Consider the following 17,496-nt stretch of genomic DNA (forward strand, 5'->3'; position numbering starts at 1 on the left):
TTCATGGCAGTAAACTTTAAAAATCTCCTCTTTTAATTGGGCAACTCCCAAACCCTGAGGCAAATTCTCAGTTAGCTTGGCTGGTCATGGAGCAAAGAAGAACATCTCTAGATGGTGAAGGCTCATTTGTTCTTTGTTGAAAAATTTCTGCCTCAGAGGCAAGCCACAAGCCAGCCAGTGGAAGTGGAGACTCACTGGACTGCGCTTCCCCGCCAGGACTAGGAAGCTTAGGTCTGGTCTCAAAGAGTCAGAGAAGAGTTGGTCTTGTCTACATCTGCTTTGTTTTTTGTTTTGTTTGTTTGTTTTGGCCACGCTGTGCAGCATGTGGGATCTTAGTTCCCTGACCGGGGATCGAACCTGCACCCCCTGAAGTGGAAGCGCGGAGTCCCGACCACAGGATGGCCAGGGAAGTCCCCATCTATATCTTCTTTGGATGTTCTCTTTGGGACTAAAACAGTATGCAAAATCAGAAGCAACCAATCATGGCATCTTTTCCCGGCCTCTCCATAGGATAACTTACACTTTGCCAAAGTTCTAAAGCATGCCACAGAACCTCAGAGAGCCCTCCTCAATCAGGAGAACCTTCTCTCTGGAGGGAAAACCTTCAAAACTAAATTAGCTTGGGCGGAAAAGGCCTCCGTGCAACAGATCCTGGGTTTCTAAACCTAAGCTTGACCTGCTGTAACCCAAATCTCTAGGGTAGCCTGTGGTCAAACTGCCAACCAGGTTAGCCCCACCTCATCTTCATGGGCATTTTCTGGTTTATAGTTCGACCATAGGCATTTATATAAATACTGAAGCCTATTTAAACCCTCTGTCTTGTATTCTAACTAAGGAAGATAAGGAGAAAGGATCATAAAATTGGCCGCAGGTTTGGGGAACTGTATACAAAGTGCAGATCTTATCCAACGTGCATCCTTTGCACGTTTGCTCACTCATAGTAAATAATGTGTGTGAGTACATAAATGGATGTGTGTGTTTATAGCCTCTAAACTCTGAAGTGAAGTCTAAACTAGATGAAAACTTCACACGTGTTTAAGAAAATTATAACAATATCCAAAATTACTGAGAGATCATATAATAATGGTTGTATCTGTAAATGACTGACTTTACCGAAAATTTACTGTATATTTTCTTTAAATGACCAGCTTTCCTAAATTCATTTTTAATAAGATCCTATCAAGTTTTATGTCATTTTTGAGCAATACGTTGATTTTCTAAAGACAGAAACATTATTCTCGAAATCAATTCCAACCTATTGCTCATGTAATAACTCAGCAGTTGAAAGCTTTAATCCAGGAAGGATATTGCTACATCTGTCTACGTTCAGGCATGAAGGTTTAACCTCTTAATGTTTTTCACCACTTTGTGCCAAGTATTTTAGACCAGAAGTTCATATTTGCTGGTAGAATATTACATGAATAATAGTTCAGTTTCCCAAAGTCCTGGAATACTTTTATTTCTGAAAAGTACATGTTTGATTAAAACATGTTTGGCCAAGTCAGGTTCTAAAAACATATTCAATCTCTAGGGCAACAAATCCAATAAAAGAACTCAGGATGGAACCTGTCTAAAAGAATAAAGCCCTGGAAGGGGAATCTTCGCTAATCCACACGTAGCATTAGCAGAGATTTTTATACCTGCCCTTTTTGAAAAAGCCTCTGTCTATTGAAGTCCAAACTTTAGGTTAGCTATTTATCCTAGATGCCAATTCTAGGAAATAAAAGGAGATCTGGATTTGGATTGTTGGGTGAATAAAAAGAAACATCCAGGTTAACCAAGCTAGGATCATCTATTATATAGTGAAATAAAGTGTGTGAGGGGCCTACCACAACTCAAAGAAAGAGAAAGAAATATTATGCTCTGTTTTAGTATAATAATCTTTGCAATGAGATGGAAGGTGGAAAATTCCCCATTCAAACTGACTTTTGGTAACCTGTGGGGAAGGAGACATTATGGATCATATTCTTAGCTATAGAACCGTGATCTGTATATGTTTAACACCTAATAATAATCACAAAATGACCGTATTAGCAGAATAGATGTGGGAAATGTGTACACAAGAGAAAGAACATTATTTTTCAATAGGTTGTATTTTTGGAGGACAGCTTGAAGGAAAGCAGTCCATTAAATTCAAAACAAGTCTATGATAGAAGATTCTTTATATTTTTACTGTTGAGAAAACTGAGGAGAAACCAAGCTTTTTCCACAGTATGGTAATTATTTTTCCTTTTAGGCCCATCCCTCCCACCCCTGTCTGCTGAAATCAGGACTTGGCATACATTTTCGTGTCTCAAGGGAAAAGTATATAGGAGCAACTGGAACCTGTCCTGTGTGTATTATTTTAGAGTGTGGGATTTACATGATTCACCATCCAGAGGCTGCTGGGGTGATTTTGAAGGGACAGAGAGTTGTTTGGGGTTTTATTTATTTTTTTTTTTAATTTTTTGTTTTGAGATAATTGCAAGTTCCCGTGCAGTTGTAAGAAATAATACAGAGGGGCTTCCCTGGTGGCACAGTGGTTGAGAGTCCGCCTGCCGATGCAGGGGACACGGGTTTGTGCCCCGGTCTGGGAAGATCCCACATGCCGCGGAGCAGCTGGGCCCGTGAGCCATGGCCGCTGGGCCTGCGCGTCTGGAGCCTGTGCTCCGCAACGGGAGAGGCCACAACAGTGAGAGGCCTGCGTACCGCAAAAAAAAAAAAAAAGAAGAAAAAGAAGAAAAAGAAGAAAAAGAAAAGAAATACAGAGAGATCCCGTTTCACCCAATTTCCCCCAATGGTAGCATCTTGTGTAACTACAATACAATATTACAGCCAGGAAACTGACATTGAAATAATCCATTAACCTTATTCAGATTTCCGCAGTTTTACATGCTCGTGTTTGTGTGTGTGTGTATTTAATTCTATGCGATTTTATCACGTGTATAGATTCATGAGACCATACCACAGTTAAGATACAGAACAGTTCCATCACTTCCAGGATCCCTAGTAATACTCTTTTATATCCACACCCACTCTCCCCCTCCCTCACCCGTGGCCACCATGAATCTGTTTTCCAGCTCTAGAAATGTATCATTCAAGAAATGGAATTATTTAGTACATAACCTTTTGAGATTGGTGTTGTTTACTCAGCATCATTCCTTGAAGATCCATCCATAGTGTTGCATGTACCAACGACTCCCTCCTTTTCATTGCTGAGTACTATCCCATGGTATGGATAGACCACACTTTACTTAACCATTCACCCACTGAAGGACATCTGGGTTGTTTGCAGTTTGGGGCCATTATAAAGATGCTCTACAGATTTTTTATGAATAGATATTTTAACTTCTCTGGGATAATTACCTAAGAGTGTAGTTGCTAGGTTGTATGATAAGCACATGCTTAGCTTTATAAGAAACTACCATACGTCTTCCCAGAGTGGCTGTTCCATTTTACATTCCTACCAGCAGTGTATGAGTAATCCAGTTTTCCACATCCTCTCCAGCAGCTGGAGTTATTACTGTTCTTTATTTAGCCATTCTGTTAGGTATGTAGTGCTATTGTGGTTTTGATTTGTGTCTCCCTAATGGCTGATGATGTTGAACATCTTCTCAGGTGCTTACTTGCTATCTATCTCCTACAGTGAAATGTCTATTCATGATGCTTGCCATTTTCTACTTGGATTGGTTTTTTAATGTTGAGTTTTGAGAGCCCTTTATATATTCTAGATCAAGTGCTTTGTCAGATACGTGATTCGTAATTATATTCTCCCAGTCTGTAGCTTGCCTTTTTACCTCTTCACAAAGTTTTTAATTTTGATGAGGTCCAATTTACCAATTTTTCCTTTTATGGCTCATGAGCTTGTTGTCAATTCAAGTGTGTGACTTTAACATAATGGAGTAAACCATGCAGGCAAGAAATAGTTTGGATTGCCGTACCCACCCCGCATTCACATATAAAGATTTAACAGTTATCTTAACTCAGAATTTAATATTTTAAAACAAACAGAACTTTAAAAATCATTTTTAAACAAAGATTTAAAGCTACTATCTCATAGGCTACATGTGAAAAGTAAAGAACTGAGGTGACAGTTGAGATAGAACTGCCCTTTAATGCTCTAGCCCACCTGTGACTGAAACCTTGATGACAGATCCGTTGGACAGCAGGTACCAATGGCTAATTGTACTATACAGGCTAAAACTCCCACCTGTCCCATCCTTTATCCCAAAGTGGTATGATTTGGTCCATGGTGTATCTGAACCCAGCAATTCGGGATATAAAGGGGTCAGTTGAATTTATATATTTTAAGAGAAAGTTATTTCCCAAGGAATTCTTAAATTCTCCAGTTGATTTTCTCCATGTTTGAACCACAGGCATAAGAGGCAGGATGAGGATTCTCCTTCCTCGTGTCTATGCATTCGTCTTTGTTATTTGCCCTAAAATAACACATAGAGAATTCTCAGCAAATGGAGGCTGTCTCAGATCAGGTCTTCCAGAAGCAGAGCCTGAGACAAGGATTTGTGTGCAAGTGATTTATTGAGAGAGAGTGCTCTGAGGAGGGAGAGTGAGGGGGATGGAGGCAGGATGGGGTCCCAGCAGGAGTCTGGCTTCAACCTCCTCCCAGGAGAGCTTCTGAGCATAAATTGCACCACAGAGTGGAGCCCAGCCTGAGGCAATGGCTGGGAAATATGTATCCATCAGTCACTGGCTACCGGCTGGGCCAGGTGGGGACATGAGCACAGGTGGCATAACCTCCCAGGCTAAGAGATTTCCATCAGGCTGAGGGCGCCAACAGCATCCACCACCAGGATCTTAATAATCACAGAACTAGTATTAAAAATACACGGACTGTTAACTCTCCCACTTAACCAGTTGCTTCTCTAAGCCTTCTGCTACCCTTAGACTGCCTCCTCTGTCCTGTTTCTGTCATGATCAAGGGTTGCTCAGTTACATGGAAGCTCAAGATGAATGCAACAGAGGTGCTTGTCGCCCTCCCACCAGCAATCTCCTGGTGGGTTGCAGCGCGCAGCTCTCTGCTTCTACCTGTGGGCTGGGCGGGACCCAGAAATAATGCATCCTCAGTTACCTTGAGGTGGGTTGATTCTTTACTTGTTGGGACATGATTTAGTCAGTGATGTAGATTTTTCCAAGTACACCTAGGGCTGTCGAGACAACAGTAAAAAGGAGACAGCACGCTTTCCCAAACATCAGAGACACAAGTGATTCAATTCAACATCTGGGAAACCTTCCCTGATCAGAGAAAAAGGAAAATGGGCGTCATCTATTTCTTGTTACCTTTAGAGTTAGACAGAAAAGCCTGTTTTGATTCAGTCTTTGAAGGGAATACTGTACAATATACTGTTCTGCTTGGCTGCCTTAGTGACTCTCATGGAGTGGACTTAATTGACTAGTTGGGTGAAGATGGAAGATCCCTCAGGGCCGCAAGGCTATTATGCTGAACATGAGTTCTCACTGCCCTGCTTCAGGTGGAGATGGAGCTGGGGCAGACTTGGAATTGTCTACAGTTCCATGCTACTTGGAAATTGTCTTGTCTACAGACTGTCAAATCCTGATGTGAACATATTTTTGTGCCTTTTTTTCTTAAAGACCCGTTTTATAAAAGGACCAGTTGCTTTTTTTTTTCTTCCCTGGGCTCTGAAACAAGCATCCAAGGTCATCTGAGTATCATACCTGCTGAAAAGCCCAAGGCGATCACGTCAACCCCTTAACTGAGAGGATGTTCAGGAAGGAAGTTGGATGTAAGCCTAATGTTATTGGCCCAGGCTTTTCCATGTATTGTTCGTTTAAGGCAACTCCCGGAGGCTCTGGGAAAGGCTTTGTATTCTCCTTGGTTTCTAGTAAAAAGAAGATGATTCTAAATAAGTGGAGACAATACCTGAATGTTGAGCCCTGGCCTAAGTTTGGGAAGTACTTATACAAGAAAGCAAATCCTCTATATGTGCAAGGAAACGACACTATAGTTTTGCTCAGTTTTAGGTCAAGTGGGATGGAAGGCCCTTCAGGTAACTTCCCGAAGTCCAGGTCCTCTGGACAAAGTAGTAGTTCCCAACTCTAATACTAGAAACTTTCCAACACTGGCATCACCCCTCTTGTCCTTCCACCATTGGCATTTGCTTAAGTTGTCATGAGCCAGTATACTCTGATGATAATTAGAAATTGATGTTCCTGGATTGCAAAGTTACACCAAAAATAGAAATAACTCAAACTGCAGAGCTTCTTTGGTCTAGGTAATCACAGAAATCTTCATCTTCAAACTGGAAGAAAAATCTCAAGATAGCTTCTGGCTGACAAAGTATTACAGGTGGGACTACAAGTACTAGTTACGTAAACATTTGCCTGGTATGGAAGATAATTTTTTTTCATCCATTGTCTAGCAAAGAGCTATCAAGTGAAACATTCTCTTCCGAATCTTCAAGTCCACATTGACTCAGAGTGCTACCCAAGTTGGACCTCCCATATCTAGTTGCCACAACTAAGCATCCTCTGTAGCCATTTCCATCAAAAACTGTGCTTCGAAAAAAAGAAAAATGACCCACAATCAAAATGGCCCTTGGAATTGTCTACAATTCCATGCTACTTGGAAATTGTCTTGTCTAGAGACTATCAAATCCTGATGTGAACATATTTTTTGTGCCTTTTTTTCTTAAAGACCCATTTTATAAAAGGACCAGTTGCTGTTTTTTTCTCCCCTGGGCTCTTTTTTTCCCCAGTAATTTTCATAGTATTACTGAAATGAAGTCTTGACACCTTTCAGTGGAATCATAGGGCTCCTGCGGCTCTTTTAGGACAGATCTGGGGCAAACCTCCCTATAGGCAGAGCTGATGTTGCTTGTATCAGTCTTTAATTTCCAAAGGGCATTTTGGGTTTCTTCAAGTATAAGGCTTATGGTGGCCCATGATTCTAAAAAGATTTTATAGATCTCTTGAAAGGCTGGTTTACTTTGACAGACTCTAGCTGACATAGTCATTAAAATCATCTTGCATTTGTTCAACAAAAGAGGTGGGCCCGGTCAGATCGTGTAGGCCCTTCTAAGCCATGATCAAACATTCGCTGAATACCCAGCACATTTGCTGTTGTGGGCAATTTCCAATATGGAAATGTAAGAAATAGCTCCTGCTTCCTGGAAGCTTTGCAAAAATGATGCTCCAGAGTCCCGCAAATATTAGCCAGGAACATCTGTGCAGGCCATTGGCAGTCCTTTGGAAATCTTGGGAGATTTCCCCAGGAGTTTTAAGTAAGTAGAGCTACAAGTGGATGCATTAAATTAAGCAAACTCAAAGGCCAATCTTGACTGTTATAACCTTTGAAAATCCGTCCCAAGCAAAACTAGTTCCAATTAACTAAAACCTTCTAGTCTGTAAGACAAGAGGGTGGGTCTCTCTGTTGTGAGTTTAATGAAAATCTTTTAAAAAATCCACATGTGTGATGTGAAGATTTTGGCCCTGGAAGCTTTTATGCCAAAAATAATGTCTGAGAGGGAAAGGATGATGGTTGCAGATAAACTAATGGCCAATTATTTCATTAATTTCTTCCTAATTCTTTTTTTTATGTAGCTATTTGAATTTTATTTTTTAAAATTTATTGTTGACTGCGTTGGGTCTTCATTGCTGCACATGGGCTTTCTCTAGTTGCGGTGAGCAGGGTCTATTCTTCATTGCGGTGTGCGGGCTTCTCATTGTGGTGGCTTCTCTTGTTGCAGAGCTCAGGCTCTAGGCACAAGGGCTTCAGTAGTTGTGGCATGTGGGCTCAGTAGTTGTGGTTTGCAGGCTCTAGAGAGCAGGCTCAGTAGTTGTGGGACACAGGCTTAGTTGCTCTGCAGCATGTGGGATCTCCCGGGCTCGAACCCATGTCCCCTGCATTGGCAGGCGGGTTCTTAACCCTTGTGCCACAAGGGGAGTCCCTAATTATTCTTTTATTGGCTAAAGAGAGTCATTCCAACTCAATAGTATATCCTAATTATTTTTCTATAGTTTAAAATAACCTCCAGTTCCTCTGCCCCTTGTATGAGAAAAATTGTTAGTTCTACATAAATCTGCATTTTTGTCCCAAATGTATAAATTTATAAAATTTCTAGGTCACATCTTAATTTTGTTTATTTTTGTAGTTAAATGCCTATTGATGGAAAAATTGATGTCTTGTTACTTCCTCTGCTTTCTATTTTTGGCCAGACTGAATGACAAATATAGTAAGTACAGCTTGTTTTTAAATTCATATCAACAATAAGTAATGATGATTCTTTATTTTTAATTTTAATGATGTGTTTTCCAGGGGGAACAAAAATGCTTCATCTGTGACTCCAGATTTCCATATGATCCGCACGCCCAACCCAACAGCCACACCACTGAGAATGTAGTCCCAAGTTTTGAACCAGATAGAGAAAAGAAATGGTGGCAATCAGAAAACGGTATGATTAATTTCCATTCCAATTTTTTATTTCTTCAAATTTTTCGTAAGGCACCTTTCACTCTATGATTCTGGCACTATCACAACAGGAAGTTATACTGAAATGGAATAGTATCCACTGAGAATGTAAAACCCCATATAAAAACAAAATTTAATTTTTATTTTAAGAAAGATTATTTTTCTCTTGAGAAATTGAAGTTTTTTACGTGGGCCTCTCACCGTTGCGGCCTCTTCCATTGCGGAGCACAGGCTCCGGACACGCAGGCTCAGCGGCCATGGCTTACGGGCCCAGCCGCTCCGCGGCACGTGGGATCCTCCCGGACCGGGGCACGAACCCGCGTCCCCTGCATCGGCAGGCAGACTCTCAACCACTGCGCCACCAGGGAAGCCCTCGAAGTATTTTTTAAGCACATAGCTCAGAATGTTTCACTTTTTCTGTGGTGGGAAAAAACATAGCTCTGCATCCTCTTGTTCCTTGTTAAAAAAAAAGAAGTTATGAGGTGTTGGTAAATTAAGCCATATATAAAACACACTGCTGTAAACAGAAATAATAACCCAGGGGAAGTCTGAGAGTTAATACCATGTGCTTTTTCCTTTTTCAACTCCTGAAGGGAAAAAGAGAAAGGACATTTTATTTCTTACTGTAAGCCAAAGATTTTAATATAAAAATTGAATTGAAAGGAGAGTTGGCTACTCACTGCAGTTCTTTCCTTCCTGGATTGATGCCCTTCCTTGTTCATGAATAACTGTGATACTGGCCCTGACCGTCATTATTTCCTAGACACCACTGTAAGTTTGGACCTGATCGGGGATTTCTTGTTTCCCACCCCAGCCTTGGGCCTTTTGTGTTTAATGCAGCTGGTTGGGCTATATTGAATGATGGGCCCTCTTCAACCCTGGTCTGGAGCCCTTAACCCAGAAAAGGATTCCATTGCCACATCTCCGTATGTTGCACCTTGGGCTACAATTCCTCTATTCTGTTCAGACGCCTAAACATATTTCCCTTCGGGGATCCTAGACCATGAGAGGGGAGTGTGGGAATAATCATAATAGGTAAGATCATTTAGGGCGAGCATCATACGAGGCTATTTTTCTACGTCACCCATTGGACGGGGACATGATTGGTGTCCATTAAATGCTGGTTCATTTTGGATCCTAATGATTGGTCTGTCATTGGACTCTCCTTAGTGAATGTTGGTGGTTTTTGCCACGCTGACGGATGCAGCCATTTTTGCTTCACAGCTGCTTTGACCCACACGTCCAGCATTCGTTCCACGTCTCCTTACAGAAGAAATGCCCTTCAGTCAAAGCTGACTACACAGAAGATGGGTTCTCAACCAAGAACTTTAGACAGGGGACAAGAGATGTCCTTTCCAGAAAGAGCTAGGAGCCCTTGACACAGAGCCTGGAGTGTGGCTGCTCTCTCGGCAGCAAACCCTTTCCCAAGCCATTCACTCTAGAATGCTAAGCTGCTCCCCAATTCACCACGGTGTAGCCACTGTTCTCTGGAACTAGACTGTCCAATACTGTGGCTCCACACATGGCTCCTGAGCACGCAAAACATGGCAAAACCAAACTGAGATGTACTGTGAGTGTAAAAACACCCTGGATTTCTAAGACTTAATTTAGAAAAAAATATATGTGTAATAAAGCACTACTAATTTTTAAAATGTTGATTATATATTGAAATGAGAATATTTTTCGTATATTCGATTAAGTATATTATATATATCATATATGACATTATAAATATACATGATAAATAATACATTATATCATGTATGACATATATAAGTAATATTCAATATATTATATATAATATGTATTATAAATTATAATAAATATAAAGTATTATTTATTATATTTATTATTAATAAACATAAATAATTTATCCTGCTTCTTTTTACTTTAAAATGTGGCTGCTAGAAAATTTTAAATGACACATGGGACTCATATTCCCATTGGACAGTTCCACTCGAGAGAGGCTTCTATCACGTCTGGATTGGGGTTGATCCTCTGTGTCCGTGCTAGAGCTGGATGGCAGGCATCTCAGTGCAAAGTCCTGGCCAGGATGCCTTGGGTTACAGTCAATCTGTTCTCTTCGGACACCTAAATATACCTCCCTTAGGAGATCCTAGACCGTGAGAAGGGAATGTGGGAATCGTCATAATATATAAGCTCATTTAAGGCAAGCATAATATGAGGTTGTCTTTCTATGTCATCCATTGAACAAGGACATGATAGGTGGCCACAGATGAGCCCACAGACCCTCAGTCCCAGGGAAATAATCCAAGCTGGGTTTTCTGCTAAGTGACAATACAACTAGTTCAAATGCTTGTTTGCAGCTGTTGGAAGGAAAGGGTGTGTGGGTGTTTGCCATGCTGTGCCTGCTAGCTTATGTTGAGTCAAGATTTGAGGTCAAGGAAATGAGCCCTCTCTTTCCACCTCTGGGGAATGTCCGGGAACTCCCTTGGTGGTATGTAATGCTGCCACACAGTGGCCGTGTGCACTGCCACCAAAAGGTGGATGTGGGCACAGTCGGGAAAACGAGTATTACGGTCACGTGGACCTTCTCCTGGGCATGGGTGGCTTGGGAAACCACTCCAGCAGGCTAGGCAAGAGTGTTGATCACCAGCCATGAGATTTCAAAGGGTTTCATTACAGACAAGCCACAATGAGGGATTAGCGTGATAAACAGGGGTCTCTCAGAATCACTGATTTTCTTCTTTCTGGTTTTTCCTTTAGGTCTTGATCATGTCAGCATCAGACTGGATCCAGAGGCATTATTTCAGTTCAGTCAACTTATTCTGACCTTTAAGGTACAGATGTGTAGGCTTGCTGTCCCCTTATCTGTTTACCAAATGCTTGGCATACCTACAATTTTGCTTCCTTGCTTCCCTGCAGAGAACAAAAAGCTGTTTAAATCCAACAGAAGCTTTGTCATCTGGGTTTTTGTTCTTGAATGAAAAACAAACAAAAAAAACCTCTGCTCATTAATAACTTATATAGGTTAAGCAAAAAAATAAAAATAAAATAAAATCTTGGAAGATACAGCAAAAGGGAAACCTCCAAGCCCTGGGTTGATAGAGATTACAAGAACTAGAAAGATAATTTTTGACATAAGAGGGCAGGAACTGGAAATTATTTAGGGAAAAATTGTGATCAAGAGAGGAAGAAAATTTAAAGGCTCTTTACTGAGATTACTTAGATGCCAGAGAAAATCCTGTACTATTGTCATTCTTTAATCATTCATCAAAATTCTAATTTTGATGTCAAGCCTGGAGCTAGGTTTTGGTAATAAAAAAGGAATATAAAATTAAATGTTTTAAAAATTAAAAAAAAAAACCCAGTCTTTGCCTTCAAAGAGCTCACAGTGTAGTCATGGATACAAACATATATATAATATATATGTTATATATATACACACACACATACATATATAAATTTGAAATTATAATGCCAAGTGACAAGTGCAGAAATAGATGTATGCTTAGAATGCTGGGGGGTTCATTGACATGGCTAAGATGGCTCTGGGGAGTCGGTAAACTTCATGGTAGGTTTTGAAGGATGTGTAAGAGTTTGCCAGAGGAAAAGCATTCTAGGCAAAGAAAAACCACATGCAAATTGCTGTAAAATATCTGCTACATTGGCTTTTTTAAAAATGTGTATGCTATCTTCAATTAATAATTCACAGAACCATAAACAATTTAAAAGTGGAATTCGATTCTGGGGCAAAGCATGTGCTCATAAATACTCGCCCGCTTGCTAGAGATTTAGGTGTTTTCATGGTAGAGTAGATTTTTCTGTTTGTTTGTTTTACAAATGTATTTTATTTATTTTTTTTTTTTTGGCTGCGTTGGGTCTTCGTTGCTGTGCGTGTGCTTTCTCTGGTCGCGGCCAGCGGGGGCTACTCTTCATTGCGGTGCGCGGGCTTCTCATTGCGGTGGCTTCTCTTGCTGCAGAGCCCCGGACTCTAGGCGCATGGGCTTCAGTAGTTGTGGCTCGCAGGCTCCGTAGTTGTGGCTCGCAGGATCTAGAGCACAGGCTCAGTAGTTGTGGTACACAGGCTTAGTTGCCCCATGGCATATGGGATCTTCCCGGACCAGGGCTCGAACCCGTGTTCACCGCATTGGCAGGCGGATTCTTAACCACTGCGCCACCAGGGAGGCCCGGTAGAATCGATTTTTAAAGATACAAATAAAGTTTTAAAAAATGGAAACATTCAATGTGGAGTGGATAATGAAATAAACTTTGGTGAGGTATGACAAGTTTCGCTCATTTTTCTCCTAGACTTTTTGGCCTGCCGCAATGTGAATTGAATGCTCCACAGGCTATGGACACACCTGGAGAGTGTTCAAATATTTTGCCAAAGACTGTGCTAATTCCTTCCCCAACATCACATCTGGCCGGGCCCACGGAGTGGGAGACCTTGTTTGTGACTCCAGATATTCGGATATTGAACCCTCCACTGGTGGTGAGGTAGCATTTCCTTCCTTGGATTTTCTTTGCCATAAATGAAACTTAATTTTGTTAATGTGGTTAATTGAGATGAAAACAATTGAGGTCGTGTCTACTGAAATTGAACTTGAGCTGCTGGTTGTTTCAGAATGGATGTGTCTGGATTGAAATGAGTCCTGAATTCATCGTATATTCAGATAAATGATAAATACCTTATAAGAAATCCTCCTGTAGCGGAGTGCTGTGCTGAAGGTAAGCAAGGGCTAAAAGGCAGCCCGGGCACCAGAGGAAGGGACATCTTTTTCTAACCCTTGTAAAGGAACCACAGAGGCTGGCAGCAGCCCTGGATTTGTTGTCTCAGCTCCGTGCTCTGTAAGTCCCCACCCACGTGGAATCTGCCAGGAACTTCCTCAAAGCAAAGCTGGTGATGGGCAGAGGGTCCTGGGGTAGGAGTGTGCTTGGGAGATATGACCTTATCAGCTAGACTAGAAGGAATAGTGGCAGAAGACAGGTCCAGAATCCCCCGCCAGATCCAAATTGATGATGACTTGCTGAATAGTGACCCCATCGCTCCACCCCAACCCAGCAGAGGAGCCCTTTCACCAGTGGTATCAGCGCTTCCGTCTACGTGGACCACTTGTGCGTAAAGAGCCAGAGTGACTGTTTAACAACCTTTCTTCATTTTCATTCTTGGTATTTTTATTCATATGAGAACCTGTCACCGACCAGGGTTCTTGGCCTTCCCCGATCAGTAAAAATTGACTAGAGGCCAGACAAATTCAGGCAAGGCTTTATTGGGGTCCCTGCTGCAGCAGCAGGGAGCGAGAACAAACCACAGCTTCCCCTGCTTGCTTGCTCCCCGAGGTGGGGGCAAGCTTGTTTCTTATACGGGGTGAGGGTGGGCTGTGTCCACGGGTCGGGCCGGAGGGGTGGCTTAGGTGTTTTGTCCACCGCTTAGGTAGCGTTGCGTGCAGGGGGCACGCACAGTACCTTGCTTTTGCTCCCGACACCCTGTTTTTGCTCCAGGCTCTTCAAAAGTGGCAGTTGGGTTTTTTGGTCTCTGTATCTTTCGGGTCCAGAATTTGCCCCAACTGTGCATGCATGCCGTTGTTTTTAGTCCCATGCAGTTGCTCTGTATTTCGTTGCTGGAGGAGAGGTGTGTTCAGGTGCAAGCCCTGCAGCAAACAGTCCCAGGTCCCAGCTTGTCTCAAACCCAAATGATAATCTGCATTTTACACCAGGTGGGAAGCAGTGGCTCAGCCTTCTTGTAAGGTCAGAATCTCTTCTTTAAGAGCATATTTAACAATTATGTGTTTTGGGGGTAAAATACTCTAAATTTACCTACATCTGTTTTACAGATTGTTCTAAAAGTTTTGGATCCCAGCTTTGAAATAGAAAACGCTTACAGCCCCTACGTCCAGGGTATGAATTGCTTTATATTTTTCACACCAACTCCTTTTCTAGAATTTCACGTTAGGGGAATTCCTTGTTATCGCATGTCTAGGGGACATTAAGGGGATGTCAGTCAAGCAGGGTGCATTGAACCCGTCCAACCTAAATGCACTTAGATTCGTTAATTTCATTATTTTCCTTTCTCTAGACCTTGTGACATTAACAAACCTGAGAATGAACTTTACCAAACTCCATACCCTCCGGGACACTTTGCTTGGAAGGAGGCAAAATGATTCCCTTGATAAATACTACTATGCTCTGTATGAGATGGTGGCTCGGGAAGCTGTCCTTGCAGTGGCCACGCTAGCTAATGTGGCCCAACACAGAAGGTGCAAGGAGACGTTTTCAGCCCTCCCAGAATGGTGAGTTACAAACCTGAAAGCGTGGTTGGCTCTCCCATCTTCCCTTCACTGTCTTGGTGCTGAATGTAGATCAGACTCTGTATGTGGGGATCAACAGTGTTGTTTCATTCAACCTGGCCTGTCAGGCCATCTGGGGGCCTTTGGTTCTCTGGACAGAGGTTCTTGTGGATTCTGCCACATGTGGGCATCATTCATCTAATGGGCAGAATTTATCATTTATGATTTCAAGATAGTCCGTTTTGCTGTCTTTTGTTTATTGTGTTTTTAGGGAATGGAGATTTGCTAGGGACGACCCGTAAGTTCACATGCGTTGTCTCACAAAAATATATTGAAGGCCTATCATGTCAGAGCCTGTGCTCAGTGCCAAGGTGTCTGAGTGACATCTGATGCTCTGAAAACGGTCACCCCACGTAACACACTACAAATGACTCTACCTTAAGCAGTGCAGATATTCTCCATTCCTGGGGCTAATTGTAAAAGAGTAATGTAGTAGAAGAATGGTATTTTTGTGCAGAGTCCTGGGGGGGGTGTGTCTAACTCAATAGTTTTGAACTATTGGTCATAACGGACAAGGCTGGATGTTGAGGCTATTGCATCTTCCCACCTAGACACCTCTGTGTTTCACTGGAAATGGAACTTTTCCCTGGGAATGTGGACGCGGAGGGCATTTTGTGAAAAAAAAAACAAGAGAATCACACACCTTTCTCTAGTTTCTTTCTGTTTTCTAGTTCCCTCTTTTCCTTGATGCTCCTAAATCACCCCATACACACACACGCACTCGCACGTGCACACACGTACTCCCCATCCTGGCCCTCATTTTGCCAAAGGCTGCACAATGTGTGTTCCCTGAAATTAGAATTCAGAAATGCAAAAACGTTTATTTTAGGTGTTCACTAAACAGCTTAAATTTTTTTTTAATTTAAAAGCTAGTTAAGCAAATAGATAGTCAAGTCTGGTATTGTAACTAACAGATGGGAAACTAAGACCCAGAGGGACCCCGTGGCCTGGTATGTCATTTTCCATTTAAAGAATCCCAGCGCCCTCAAAGGTCTAAGATAAGCCCTGTGTTCACACCGTTTATGTTCCTCACACATGCAGGTTCATGGTCGGTGCATCTGTCAGCACAATACAGATGGCCCGAACTGTGAGAGGTGCAAGGACTTCTTCCAGGACATTCCTTGGAGGCTAGCCGTGGGCCCCCTGGACAGCACTTGCCGAGGTGGGTGGACCTCCGCTCTCAGCATAGACTGAGTTTCCTTATATGAGCTCCTTACACGACCTCTGCTTTTCCTTCTTTTGGAGAACATTTAGTTTGTGTCTGTGGGGCTGCCGGCAGCACAGGTGGTGAACCCCTGTGGCTTCCAGCTCCAAATGTGTGATAGCCTCATGTCTCCCAGTATCTCACATAGAAGAATCACCAGCTTCTCAAATATTCACACCAAAAATTCACATTAATTTGAAGAATGAGACAATATGCATGTTGTGTGGCCCCTTTGCAGAGGGGGGCATAGCCATGAAATGGTCATATCTGTGAGGATGGTGCCACTCCAGGAATGTGGTGACCCCTAGAATGGGTACAAAATCCCCGCTGTTTTCCTGAATTATCACGCACTCAATGAAGGTGACCTTGAACCACATGTCAGCTAAGATGAGAAATGAGGTCCAGAATGGTGTTGGACAGCCTATTGTATTTTTTATAAAATATTGAGGCTGATAAGATAGGAGGGCATTTTGTCATGTGTTTGCTGCCTCCGAATTTTGATGAACTTCCAGATAAACCTGTTATCCAGTTTCTTTTCCCAAATATGGGGAAAACAGGATTCGAAGGAGAGGTTGTCAGATGAGCTTGTATGGAAAAGCCCCATCCATGAATGTCACAGTGGATAAGACCCAGCAAAATGTAGCCAGAGATTATGCTCTTTACAGGGAAAAACCCAACGGGATGAACAGCATGGACGTTACCACAAAGACACACAAATCCCTCTAAACAGACTGCCTTTCCTTCCGACACTCTGGCTGAGCCCCCGATGGGAGGAAAACAGCCTGCAGCCCCCCTTCCAGCAATTCTGCCCTAGAGAAGCAGAGGCTGGCTGGGCCCAGCTCTAGCATCCGATCTGGAGAATCCAGTAGTACCATACTGCAGAGTATATGATGTAAAAAATTCAGATTTACAAAGCCCGAGTCAGTAAAAGTATTCTTTACTGAAGGACAACAAAAATACTGCATGCTAGGGCTTCTAGGTCACCCAAATGATTTATATTTGTTCGCTTGATTTAAAAGAAAATCATTTCGCTTGATTTAAAAAAAAAAAACATTTCGGGAACACATTTTACCGAGAGTGCATGAGCAGAACCAGAGTACTAGAAAGATCCTTGAAAGCACCCATTTTAAGCCTTTGTATATTTGGTGAAAAAAGGCGGGTGGCTGAAGAAAGCGGAGGAGGGGAGAATGGGTGATGGAGCGTGGAGCCACCATCCCGAGGATGCTCATCCCTGAGACCTTGGCAAATCTCTCGTAACTCCACTCGGTTCTCAGCTTGTCGCTGTAACATACACTCTGACCGCTGTCACTTCGACAAGACCGTGTACCTGGCGAGTGGGAGTTGCAGGGTGTGTGACGGCTGCCGGCACGACACCGAGGGCCAGCACTGCGATCGCTTCAGACCCCTTTTCTCCAGGGACCCCCTCAAGGCCATCTCGGGTCCGTAGGCGTGCATTCGTGACTCCCCAGCCTCTGACCCATCCTCTCCCCTCATCTGAGCAGACACTGATGAAGCTGGTGTCCCTGGGGCCGTCAGCCCACCCTGGGTTTAGCAGC

At 42.6% G+C, this 17,496-nt stretch overlaps 1 protein-coding gene across 1 annotated transcript in view; it reads left to right on the forward strand.

The window, feature by feature from the left end:
* LAMB4 (laminin subunit beta 4) overlaps positions 1 to 17,496 on the forward strand; it is a 114,488-nt gene that overhangs the window by 625 nt on the left and 96,367 nt on the right. The window contains 9 exon segments of the mRNA XM_007455346.1: positions 4,920 to 5,074; positions 8,273 to 8,408; positions 11,153 to 11,226; positions 12,698 to 12,886; positions 14,224 to 14,287; positions 14,466 to 14,591; positions 14,594 to 14,679; positions 15,778 to 15,898; positions 17,215 to 17,397. Of these exon segments, the coding sequence (XP_007455408.1) occupies positions 4,920 to 5,074; positions 8,273 to 8,408; positions 11,153 to 11,226; positions 12,698 to 12,886; positions 14,224 to 14,287; positions 14,466 to 14,591; positions 14,594 to 14,679; positions 15,778 to 15,898; positions 17,215 to 17,397 (1,134 nt within the window).

The sequence above is a fragment of the Lipotes vexillifer genome, unplaced genomic scaffold (assembly GCF_000442215.2).
Source record: "Lipotes vexillifer unplaced genomic scaffold, Lipotes_vexillifer_v1.1 scaffold234, whole genome shotgun sequence".
Lineage (NCBI taxonomy): Eukaryota > Metazoa > Chordata > Mammalia > Artiodactyla > Lipotidae > Lipotes > Lipotes vexillifer.